This window comes from Salmo salar, chromosome ssa14 (assembly GCF_905237065.1).
Source record: "Salmo salar chromosome ssa14, Ssal_v3.1, whole genome shotgun sequence".
Classification (NCBI taxonomy): Eukaryota; Metazoa; Chordata; class Actinopteri; order Salmoniformes; family Salmonidae; genus Salmo; species Salmo salar.
This window is the reverse complement of record NC_059455.1, coordinates 85,426,908-85,439,789: the sequence shown is the minus strand read 5'-3', so window position 1 is coordinate 85,439,789 and position 12,882 is coordinate 85,426,908. Positions and strand designations below refer to the sequence as shown.

The 12,882-nt window shown below is 43.1% G+C and overlaps 1 protein-coding gene across 1 annotated transcript in view; it reads right to left on the bottom strand.

The window, feature by feature from the left end:
* Window positions 1-12,255, bottom strand: part of LOC106570506 (potassium voltage-gated channel subfamily KQT member 4) — a 129,625-nt gene extending 117,370 nt beyond the window's left edge. Inside the window, exon 1 of the mRNA XM_045693705.1 lies at window positions 12,022-12,255. Coding sequence (XP_045549661.1) covers window positions 12,022-12,255 — 234 coding nt within the window. The remainder of the gene's footprint in view (window positions 1-12,021) is intronic.
* Window positions 12,256-12,882: the final 627 nt, after the last annotated feature.

Genomic DNA, 12,882 nt, shown 5'->3' with positions numbered 1-12,882 from the left:
CTGTGCGTGCGCGTCTCTGCCTCTGTGCGTGCGCGTCTCTGCCTCTGTGCGTGCGCGTCTCTGCCTCTGTGCGTGCGCGTCTCTGCCTCTGTGCGTGCGCGTCTCTGCCTCTGTGCGTGCGCGTCTCTGCCTCTGTGCGTGCGCGTCTCTGCCTCTGTGCGTGCGCGTCTCTGCCTCGTGCGTGCGCGTCTCTGCCTCTGTGCGTGCGCGTCTCTGCCTCTGCGTGCGCGTCTCTGCCTCTGCGTGCGCGTCTCTGCCTCTGCGTGCGCGTCTCTCCTATCCCAGCTGTTGTACTATCTGAACGGACACAATTTGTGGCCTGCTCTGGGGGTCCCTGCCTACTCCCTTCCACCCGTGAAGACCTACTGTAGGACTGGTCATCAGATCGGTCACCCTGTATGGCCTGCTGTGACCCTCTGCCAACGAACCTGGGGGTGAGGAGACATCCTGAACCGCAGGATTTCTTTTCCATCTGACACCCCACTACAAAAGCAAACCCAGCCAACCGATGTAGCCAGTCTGGGAGAGGGGATATTTGTAGCCTGAGTGAGAACGGGACACAAACCAAACCATCCTAAATGGGATAACAAGCCACAGATACACTATGGAATAAATGTCTGGTATACATTAGCCAGTTGCTTGCATGCATATATACACACACACACACAGTATTCATATCTATTCACCATATGATCTGAAAACAAAACAATGGGAATCTTGCATTCAGCTACACCTCAAATCTAGGTTGGTTTGACCACTTTCTTACTACAGACAGAAAAAAACAGGAGACTTCTCCAGCAGACTTTGGCTCTCTGCAAGGAAACATGTCTTCAAATCCAACAATGTTGTGTCTTGTGTATATTTGAAGTTTCTTTGAAATTCAAGCTCGTTGTAAACAGATAGTACCTCTCTGTCCAGCTACACAAAAACACAGCCTGATCCAAATAAACAGCTAGAATAGGCCTCTTTCATTTTGAGCAACAGTAGGAAACATAGGAGTCCATGTCCCAAATGGCACCTTATTCCCTTTATAGTGCCCTACTGTTGACCGGGTCCCATAAGGCTCTGATCAAAAGTAGTGCACTATATAGGGAATAGAGTGCCATTTTTGGTGAAGCATTCTGAGCTACATTACTTTTCAGGGAAGAAGGCTTTTAATGGAAGTTAGGATGGGCCTTTTGTTTGGAAGTGCCTTGACCTACTATAAATGTTTTCCTGAAAATGCATACTGGAAGTGCAATAAAAAAATGCACTTTACTTGAATCCTGAGGCCTTTAATAGTATAGGAATGAAAAAAATAAAAAATAAAGGCATAATGGATTTTTTTTACCATCTGTCACCATGCCATCAGTGTTTATTTATTTATTCAATTAAAACAACCACTTGCCCCTACCCGACCTCAGACGCCGGCATGGCGAAGCCCCCACCCCAAAGAGATTTTCCAAGGGCTAGAAAGCCCAGCCCGATGCCCGGTCGGGCATGGTTGCGAGCACACCCATCACCACCAGGACCAGCACATATACCTGCAAAACACCAGTCTCAATGTCAACGGTGAAGAGGCGACTCTGGGATGCTGGCCTTCTAGGCAGAGTTGCAAAGAAAAAGCCATATCTCAGACTGGCCAACTAAAAGAAAAGATTAAGTTGGGGAAAAGAACACAGACACTGGACAGAGGAAGATTGGAAAAAAGTTATGGACAGACAAATATGTTTGAGGTGTTCGGATTACAAAGAACATTCGTGAGATGCAGAAAAAATGAATAGACGCTGGATGAGTGCTTGACGTCATCTGTCATCCATGGTGGAGGTATTGTGATGGTCTGGGGGTGCTTGGTGGTGGTAAAGTGGGAGATTTGTACAGGGTAAAAGGGATCTTGAAGAAGGAAGGCTATCACTCCATTTTGCAATGCCATGCCATACACTGTGGACGGCACTTAATTGGAGCCAATTTCCTCCTAAAACAGGACAATGACCCAAAGCACAGCTCCAAACTATGCAAGAACTATTTAGGGAAGAAGCAGTCAGCTGGTATTCTGTCTAATGGAGTGGCCAGCACAGTCACTGGATGTAAACCCTATTGAGCTGTTCTGGGAGCAGCTTGACTGTATGGTATGTAAGAAGTGCCCATCAAACCAATCCAACTTGTGTGAGGTGCTTCAGGAAGCATGGGGTGAAATCTCTTCAGATTACCTCAACAAATTGACAACTAGAATGCCAAAGGTCTGCAAGGCTGTAATTTCTGCAAATGGAAGATTTTGACGAAAGCAAAGTTTGAAGGACACAATTATTTCAATTAAAAATAATTATTTATAACCTTGTCAACATCTTGACAATATTTCTTATTCATTTTGCAACTCATTTCATGTATGTTTTCATGGAAAACAAGGACATTTCTAAGTGACCCCAAACATTTGAGCGGTAGTGTATATGATGTTGAGATTACTCTGAATATCACACATGGACATTTCCTATGGTCGGATATGGACTCATTCAATATCCTGAGATATGGGACATCCTATTTTCTCTCTTCATATTGACAAATACCAACTGTATACATCACATATCTGGGTTCTCAGCATATTCAAGATATGAAGCTATATTGATTTCAGATATGTTTCTCTTGGCTGAGGTCCATATCCAGATCTTGATATGCTTTTTGATCTATGCATAGTCTCTCCACCCTTACCTACAGTACATGTACAAATGACCTCGACTAACCTGTACCCCCGCACATTGACTCACGGTACTTCCTGTATATACCTCCTTATTGTGTTACTTTTTATAATTTTTTTTACCTTAAGAAAATATTTACCAAATAAACTAACACTTTCTTGAACTGCACTGTTGGTTAAGGGCTTGTAAGTAAGCATTTCACGTTAAGGTTTACACATATTGTATTTGGCGCATGTGACAAAGTTGGATTTGATATGCTGTCAATATGGATGATTTCTGACGCATTTAAGTTCAACACATGCTCAATTGACAAATATGAAAAACATTTTTCTTTCATGCACAAAGAAGGCATTTATGGATTGCCTCCAGATATCATACATGTAAGGCCGGATATTGACTTATTAGATGTCCTGAGATGGGCCCATGTGGACATCTTATTTTCTGTATACGATGACAAATAGTAGGCCTACATGGTATATTTTCTCAGCACATACAAGGAATATGCTCTTAACTGAGGTCCATATGAAGATCTTGATATGCTTTTTGATTTGCTAAATAAGGAACATTTCTGAAGCTTATTTGAGTGGAGGACATGCTCAATAAATTTGACGAATATTAAATCCTTATAATTTTTTCAAACACTAGCTATAATTGTTGACTAGGTATCCGCTTTCCCTTTGTATTCTCTCTGGATAAAAGGTGCACGCAAACCACAAGCTAAAAGTACTAACTGGTAGCCTAGCAACAAGAATCACATTTTCTTTTTGTCATTTTTGTTCAACTGGCATTTTTGAGTTTGGGTATCACAAATTAGTGTGTAAACGGGTGTGTGGTCGAACTGGAGAAACAAGGAAGTGAGATGGTTGTCAAAAAATCTCAAAAGAAGTTCATGCTAAATTAAGTAGGTGATTTGAGAGGTTTTATTTATGAAAAAATATATATAATTTGGCCAGCAGCAGTAAGTAGGGCTAGCTAGCTACGCTTGAAGGGGGGGTAAAAGCTAACTGGGAGCCTAGCTAGCTGACAAATAACTGCCATCAAGGTGACAGTTAACATTTTAAAACATTTAGGCATATTTTGTATTATTGGTTATTATAAGCTAGCTAGCTACTGATAACTTAGCTAGCTAAGTTGCTACTTCGATAGATAGCTAAGCTACCTTGTTCCAGTTTGTTTTCTCGTCATGATTGAAGCAAGTAGCTACCTCGTGGTATGGTTATGTGAAATTACAATATTTTCTTGCAATATCGACAATTTTGATTCATGATTTATGCATTGAGTTTGGATTGGATCACAGACCAACAATAACCACCGCTGACGACCCAATCTGCATCCATCATCCATAACAAACAGGGCAGGCAGGAGTATTGAGGGTGTGCAACTTATTTTCTGTTAAACAAATAAAATACATTTTTAGCAACGATTGACCGGTTTGCATCTTTACAGAAAACATGATTGGAACTCTGGATTTCTATGCTGCATTTTTTTTAAAACAGAAATAGCAGAGATGTGCTTTGGAAACAGCAACTTGGATCAGGTGTGTGTATTGAATGTATCACACCCCAGATATTTTCTGAAGTCCGGATTGGATGCATGTAGAAATTGTCCCATTACAGAGAATATCCTAGCTCCGTATATGAAATTAAGGACATGGGTATCTGGAGCATGTCAAGTCCTTATATCTAACGGAAATGTAAAGATATCCTCTGATATTAACCATTTTCACCCAGTGATCCTCACCCCTGATTGGAGGACCTCAAACATTTATACTGTGCATGTGTATTTATTCCTACACTCATTAATTCCAACCTTCAAACAGCCACAGACCAACACATCTTTCATCATTCTACCATTTCCTTTTGCAATACATCCCATCATTGTGTCTCACTAGGGACTTGAACCTCCCAATCTGCAACATTTATGCTGAAATTGCCCCAAAAACACACATTTTACCCAAGAGCACAATTATATTTCCTATCGGCTGACTGTGGTCTTTCAAATCCCCCAACAATACAGTTTGCAGGTCCAACCGCACCCTGATATGACAACCATTCCTGGACCTGTCTCCAAAAACAAGCCACCGACAGTACAAAAAGATGATGCTCTATTGATTCTGTTTCCGCGTGGCAGTCTGCACAGGGCTGACTGTTCAATACCCCAAATACTGAGCATTCTTTTTGTAGAGAATTTTATATAATAGCTTAAATTGAAAAGAATAGACTGATGCATCAATTGTTGTTTTGTATATCAGTTCATAACCCCGATGCCATGGTATTGGGACATCAAAAATCTGTCACCAACTATCTTGAATTTTATGTGGCATAGTTGTCAACCCTCTTGACCGTAAGTGAAACATACATTTTACTATTTATATTGGTCATTTTAAGACATTTCTGATTTTTAATTGGTGGCAGACAAACTAATTCCTTTTTAGTAATTGCCTATTCCATTTTTGTGGCAGAGCTGCGATGAGTTGGTTATAATTTTGTATTGAGCATACATCTCCATGCACCTTGATTCATTGTTTGTGTGAGAATTTTACTGCTGTTTACAAAGTCATTCATAAACATGATACCTTCATTATACATTCAAGAACATTGGTTTATCCACTATCAGTACATTGGAGTTTAGCAATATTATTTACTGTAATATATGTTCTGCCTCTTCTGGAGAGTAAAACTGGAATTGTAGCCAACAGTGCATGGTTTCATTTCAAAAAGAGGATACTTCAAAACAGGGTTCTATTGTCAAGGTTTCAATCTGTATAAACAGCAAAGAGCCCCCTTTTAAAATGTCAGATGTGCCTCTTTTAGTAACCTACTGGAACCAGTTTGGATTTAGATACAGTTTTGGTATAATATAAACTTTAATACAGTGGTGTAATGCCTTTTTTAATAGTTTTAGCACTTCACACTCATTCATTATATAAATATACCAGTTTAATGTTCTGGTTTGCCTTTCCAAATAAAATATGTAAACTGCGATATCACTACAGTATAAATGAGAGTTTCAAGAGCCTAAATTTTCTATAGAAATTGATTGTTGCAAGATGGTTCAACTTTTTCGGGACGTGTACACCAAGCACATCAACTGCACATTTAAGTCGGGAGACCACATAGCAATTTAAAGTGTCTTTTAGAGACAATAATCCGTAATATAGTACACTTATCATAGTTGGATTGTAATTCAGATAAACTGGAGAAATTATCCAGGTCCTCAATAAGACCCTTCAGGGTTGAACATTGTGGACTCAAGAGAAAACTCGAATCATCGTCTCTAACTCATTCATTTCTAACCCTTTAATTTTATGATTGGATTGGATTTAGCTAACAATTTATAACAAACAAGTATGGTGATAGAGGGCAACCTTGTTTTACACCTCTTGACAATTCAGAGAAATAACCATTTATAATTTTACATAAGAGTATTGTACATGACAACCATTTCATGAGAGATTCACCAAAATTGAAATAATCCAGGCACTTATAAAAAAAAAAATTCTAGCTGTGCTTTATCTGCTATAAAGATTGCCTGGTTTCCCTGCATTCTCAGACAATTATTAGAAATAATTGAAAACCTAATGTTATCGTCAATTCATTTTTGCGTCGCAATATTGAAGGGTGACATTTTGTGCGTCAGACAGTTTATCATTTATATATGAATAATTTATGAATAATATGAATAATTTAAAAAGCATGCTAGCAGTGGATCTTTCAGTAATTCATAAAATATATATTTTTTACCTTTATTTAAGGCAAGGCAGTTAAGAACAAATTCTTATTTTCAATGACGGCCTAGGAACAGTGGGTTAACTGCCTTGTTTAGGGGCAGAACGACAGCCTTGTCAACTCGGGGATTTGATCTTGCAACCGCACGGTTACAAGTCCAACGCTCTAACCACTAGGCTACCTCCCGCCAGGTAGATCTCTATTGGAATGCCATCAAGGCCAGGGGTTTTCCCAGTCAAAGGAGTCAATTGTCAACCGTAGTTCGTCCTGCGCAATTTATCCTTCACAAAAATGTTTGTGCGTCGTAGATAGTTTAACCTTTAAGTTGGAGGAACTTGAAAGGATTTTTTTTATATACATTTTGCTTCTTTATTCAAAATATCCTTTGGTGAGAAAATTATTTCTCCATCATTTAACTATTTTCTGTAGGTTCTTTTTGGTTGCGTTTCTATGTTGAAGGTGTGTGGCACCAGCTCTGATCGACGGGGCTCTGAATGAAGCCTTTCAGGCATTGACCGTTCTCCGTCCAATTTACTCCGTTTTTTTAGATAAATGAAACCAGATCTTTTCTGAATAAGTTCCTAAAACTACTTTTGCATCTAAACTATTAGAGGCAGGTCAGTTTAACCATCCATGTTGGAGCTGGGGTGGGCTGTTCTGTGCAGGCAGATCAGTTTGACCAGGCATGTTGGAGCTGGGGTGGGAAGCTCTGTGCATGCAGATCAGTTTAACCAGGTGTGTTGTAGCTGGGGTAGGAAGCTCTGTGCAGGCAGATCAGTTTAACCAGGTGTGTTGTAGCTGGGGTAGGAAGCTCTGTGCAGGCAGATCAGTTTAACCAGGTGTGTTGTAGCTGGGGTGGAACAAAAAGCAGCACCACAGAAGTACTGTACTACTGTAGTGTTGTACAGTTGAGCAGAATGTACAGTACGTATATCCCTGTCAGTCATTCAGGCAGCTCCGGTGGGATCCTACAGCTACAGTACACTGTGGGAGTCTGCACCTCTGATTCAATCAGCACAGGATGATAAAGCTGCTATCAGTTACACACTACAGGGGAGAGCAGGGAGTGGAGGAACAGGGAAGGAGAGAGAGGGGTAGAGGGGAGGAACAGAGAAGGAGAGAGGGGTAGAGGGGAGAAGATGAAACAGGTGCAATGCCTACAGTAGTTGGCTCCCTGGAGAAGGGACAGAAAGATAAAAAAGGTACAGCAGGAGAGAAACCAGTTAATAAAGCAAACTTGTCAAATGTCACTAAATGAGACAAAGGGGAGGAAAAGTGGTAGAAATGGAAGGTGTGTGTGTAGACAAGAGTGTGGCGCCAGCTCTGAGTGAAGGCTTTCAGGCATTGATCCACAGGCTGCATTACGCACGGCAGGTGCTCAAACACACAAATAACATACACATAACATTCAACAAACACACATCATTCACAAAGAGCTGGACACAGACAAGTAGCAGGTCAAACAGAACGCGCAAATAAGATCAATTAAATACTTTGTGGTTAGATTAGCTTTAATATTGCAGATAGAGTGTGGCTTCTATCAGTGAATGTTCAGCATAATTTCCAATCCCATATAGTTTTTGTAAATGTATACAATATTTACAAAAGTATACTGCTCCAAAAAATAAAGGGAACACTTAAACAACACAATGTAACTCCAAGTCAATCACACTTCTGTGAAATCAAACTGTCCACTTAGGAAGCAACACTGATTGATAATATATTTCACATGCTGTTGTGCAAATGGAATAGACAACAGGTGGAAATTATAGGCAATTAGCAAGACACCCCCAATAAAGGAGTGGTTCTGCAGGTGGTGACCACAGACCACTTCTCAGTTCCTATGCTTCCTGGCTGATGTTTTGGTCACTTTTGAATGCTGGCGGTGCTTTCACTCTAGTGGTAGCATGAGACGGAGTCTACAACCCACACAAGTGGCTCAGGTAGTGCAGCTCATCCAGGATGGCACATCAATGCGAGCTGTGGCAAGAAGGTTTGCTGTGTCTGTCAGCATAGTGTCCAGAGCATGGAGGCGCGACCAGGAGACAGGCCAGTACATCAGGAGACGTGGAGGAGGCCGTAGGAGGGCAACAACCCAGCAGCAGGACCACTACCTCCGCCTTTGTGCAAGGAGGAGCAGGAGGAACACTGCCAGAGCCCTGTAAAATGACCTCCAGCAGGCCACAAATGTGCATGTGTCTGCTCAAACGGTCAGAAACAGACTCCATGAGGGTGGTATGAGGGCCCGACGTCCACAGGTGGGGGTTGTGCTTACAGCCCAACACCGTGCAGGACGTTTGGCATTTGCCAGAGAACACCAAGATTGGCAAATTCGCCACTGGCGCCGTGTGCTCTTCACAGATGAAAGCCGGTTCACACTGAGCACGTGACAGACGTGACAGAGTCTGGAGACGCCGTGGAGAACGTTCTGCTGCCTGCAACATCCTCCAGCATGACCAGTTTGGCGGTGGGTCAGTCATGGTGTGGGGTGGCATTTCTTTGGGGGGCCGCACAGCACTCCATGTGCTCGCCAGAGGTAGCCTGACTGCCATTAGGTACCGAGATGAGATCCTCAGACCCCTTGTGAGACCATATGCTGGTGCGGTTGGCCCTGGGTTCCTCCTAATTCAAGACAATGCTAGACCTCATGTGGCCGGAGTGTGTCAGCAGTTCCTGCAAGAGGAAGGCATTGATGCTATGGACTGGCCTGCCCGTTCCCCAGACCTGAATCCAATTGAGCACATCTGGGACATCATGTCTCGTTCCATCCACCAATCCCACGTTGCACCACAGACTGCCCAGGAGTTGGCGGATGCTTTAGTCCAGGTCTGGGAGGAGATCCCTCAGGAGACCATCCGCCACCTCATCAGGAGCATGCCCAGGCGTTGTAGGGAGGTCAAACAGGCACGTGGAGGCCACACACACTACTGAGCCTCATTTTGACTTGTTTTAAGGACATTACATCAAAGTTGGATCAGCCTGTAGTGTGGTTTTCCACTTTAATTTTGAGTGTGACTCCAAATCCAGACCTCCATGGGTTGATAAATTGTATTTCCATTGATTATTTTTGTGTGATTTTGTTGTCAGCACATTCAACTATGTAAAGAAAAAAGTATTTAATAAGATGATTTATTTCATTCAGATCTAGGATGTGTTGTTTAAGTGTTCCCTTTATTTTTTTGAGCAGTGTATGTGGACACCCCTTCAAATTAGTGGATTCTGCTATTTCAGCCATACCTGTTGCTGACAGGTGTATAAAATTGAGCACACAGCCATGCAATCTATATAGACAAACATTAACAGCAGAATGGCCTTACTGAAGAGTTCAGTGACTTTCAACGTGGCACCGCCATAGGATGCCAACTTCTAACAAGTCAGTTAGTTAAATTTCTTCCCTGCTAGAGCTTCTAACCCCATAATGACAAAGCGAAAACAGGTTAAGACATTTTTGCAAAAGTATAACATAAATACCTTATTTACATATGTATTCAGACCATTTGCTATGAGATTCGAAATTGAGCTCAGGTGCATCCTGTTTCCATTGATCATCCTTCAGATGTTTCTACAACTTGAATGCAGTCTACCTTTGGCAAATTCAATTGATTGGACATGATTTGGAAAGGCACACACCCGTCCATATAAAGGTCCCACAGTTAACAGTGCATGAGGAAAAAACTATCCATGAAGTCAAAGGAATTGTCCGTAGAGCTCAGAAACAGCATTGAGTCAAGGCACAGATCTGGGGAAGGGTACCAAAACATTTCTGCAGCATTGAATGTCCCCAAGCACACAGTGGCCTCCATCATTCTTAAATGGAAGATTTTTGGAACCACCAAGACTCTTCCCAGAGCTGGCCACCCTGCCAAACTGAGCAATCAGGGGGAGAAGGGCCTTGGTCAGGGAGGTGACCAAGAACCCAATGGCCACTCTGACAGAGCTCCAGAGTTCCTCTGTGGGGATGGGAGAACCTCCCAGAAGGATAACCATTTCTGTAGCACTCCACCAATCAGGGCTTTATGGTAGAGTGGCCAGACGGAAGCCACTCCTCAGTAAAAGGCACATGACAGCCCGCTTGGAGTTTGCCAAAAGGCACCTAAAGACTCTCAGACCATGAGAAACAAGATTATCTGGTCTGATGAAACCAAGATTGAACTCTTTGGCCTGAATGCCAAGCGTCACGTCTGGAGGAAACCTGGCACCATCCCTATGGTGAAGCATGGTGGTGGCAGCATCATGCTGTGGGGATGTTTTTCAGTGGCAGGGATTGGGAGACTAGTCAGGATCGAGGGAAAGATGAACGGAGCCAAGTAGAGATCTTTGTTGAAAATCTGCTCCAGGACAATGACCCTAAGCACACAGCCAAGACAACGCAGGAGTGGCTTGGGACAAGTCTCTGAATTTCCTTCAGTGGCCCAGCCAGAGCCTGGACTTTAACCCTGATCGAACATCTCTGGAGAGACCTGAAAATTGCTGTGCAGCAATGCTCCCCATCCATCCTGGCAGAGCATGAGAAAAATCGATGCTGTAATCGCTGCCAAAGGTGCTTCAACAAAGTACTGAGTAAAGGGTCTGAATACTTATGTAATCAGTTTTATTTTTTATAAATTAGCAAAAATGTCTAAACTTGTTTTTGCTTTGTCATTTTTTAGAATAGGGCAGTAACGTAACAAAATGTGGAAAAGGGTCTGAATATTTTCTGAAAGCACTATGTCCATGAAAGCAAGGGGGAGTGACTAGGCATCAGGATAGATAAGAGTAAAATGAAGATTGAAAAAATAATTGAGTAGCAACATCATACTGCATGTAAAAATGTGGTGCGTGTGTATGTGTTGTGTCAGTATGCGTGTGTGTTTTGTCCAAGAGTGTCAATGTAGTGTGTGGGTGTGTATATAGTGTGTATACACTGAGTGTACAAAACATTAGGAGAACCTGCTCTTTCCATGAAATAGCTTTCACTTGGATTCACCTGGTCAGTCTATGATCCCTTAGTGATGTCACTTGTTAAATCCACTTCAAGCAGTGTAGATGAAGGGGAGGAGACCGGTTAGAAGGAATTTTAAGCCTTGAGACATGGATTGTGTACGTGTGCCATTCAGAGGGTGAATGGGCAAGACAAAATATTTAAGTGCCTTTGAACGGGGTATGGTAGTAGGTGCCAGGCACACTGGTTTGAGCATGTCAAGACCTGCAACAATGCTGGGTTTTTCCATGCTCAACAGTTTCCCGTGTGTATCAAGAATGGTCCACCACCCAAAGGACATTGAGTCAACTTAACAAAACTGTGGGAAGCATTGGAGTCAACATGTGGAATGCTTTCAACACCTTGTAGAGTCCATGCCCAAACGAATTGAGTCTGTTCTGAGGGAAACGCTCAATATTAAAAAGGCGTTCTTAATGTTTTCTTACACTCTGTGTATATAGTCTCGTGAGTGTGCATAGAGTTAGGGTCAGTGCAGATAGTCCAGGTAACCATTAACTAATTATTTAGCAATCTTATGGCTTGGAGGTAGAAGCGGTCTTGGAGCCTGTTTGTCCAAGCCGAAGCTTTGGTACCATTTGCCAGACGGTAGCCGCGTGAACAGTCTATGGCTTGGGCCATTTTTCGGGCCATCCTCTGACACCGCCTGACAGAGGTCCGGGATGGCAGGGAGTTCAGCCCCAGTGATGTAGTGGGCTGTCCGCACCACCAGCTGTAGCGCTTTGTGGTCAAGGGTGGTGCATTTGCCATACCAAGCAGTGATGCAGCCAGTCAAGATGTTCCCGATGGTGTAACTGTAGAACTTGAGGATCCGAGGGCCCATGACAAATCTTTCCAACCTCTTGAGTGGGAAGAGGCGCTGTCGTGCACTCTTCATGACTGTGCAGGTGTGTGTGGACCATGTTAAGTCCTTAGTGATGTGGATGCCAAGGAAGATGAAGCTCTCGACCCGCTCCACTACAGCCCTGTTGGTCTTACGTTGATGGAGAGGCTGTTGTCATGGCACCTCACTGCCAAGTATCTGACCTTCTCCTTGCAGGCTGTCTCATCACCGTCAGTGAAAATGTATGGTGTTGGGAGTCATGCGTGGCCACGTAGTCGTGGGTGAACAGGGGGTACAGGAGGGGACGAGGGGCCCCTTTGTTGAGAGTCAGTGTGGCAGAGGTTTTGTTGCCTGCTCTCACCACCTGGTGCTGTCCCATCAGGAAGTCCAGGATCCAGTTAGAGGGGGGTGTTCAGTCCCATGGCCCCCAGCTTGGTGATGAGCTTGGAGGGGACTATGACACTGAGCTGAAGTTTATGAAGAGCATTCTCACAGTTATTTCCCGTCTTGTCCAGGTGGGCATTGTGAAGTGCAATTGCGATTGTGTCATCTGTGGATCTCTTGGGGCAGTATGTGAATTGGAGTGTGTCCAGGGTGTCTGAAATTAGGGTGTTGATGTGGGTCATGACCAGCCAGCCTTTCAAAGTACATCATAATTACAGATGTGAGTGCTACAGGGAA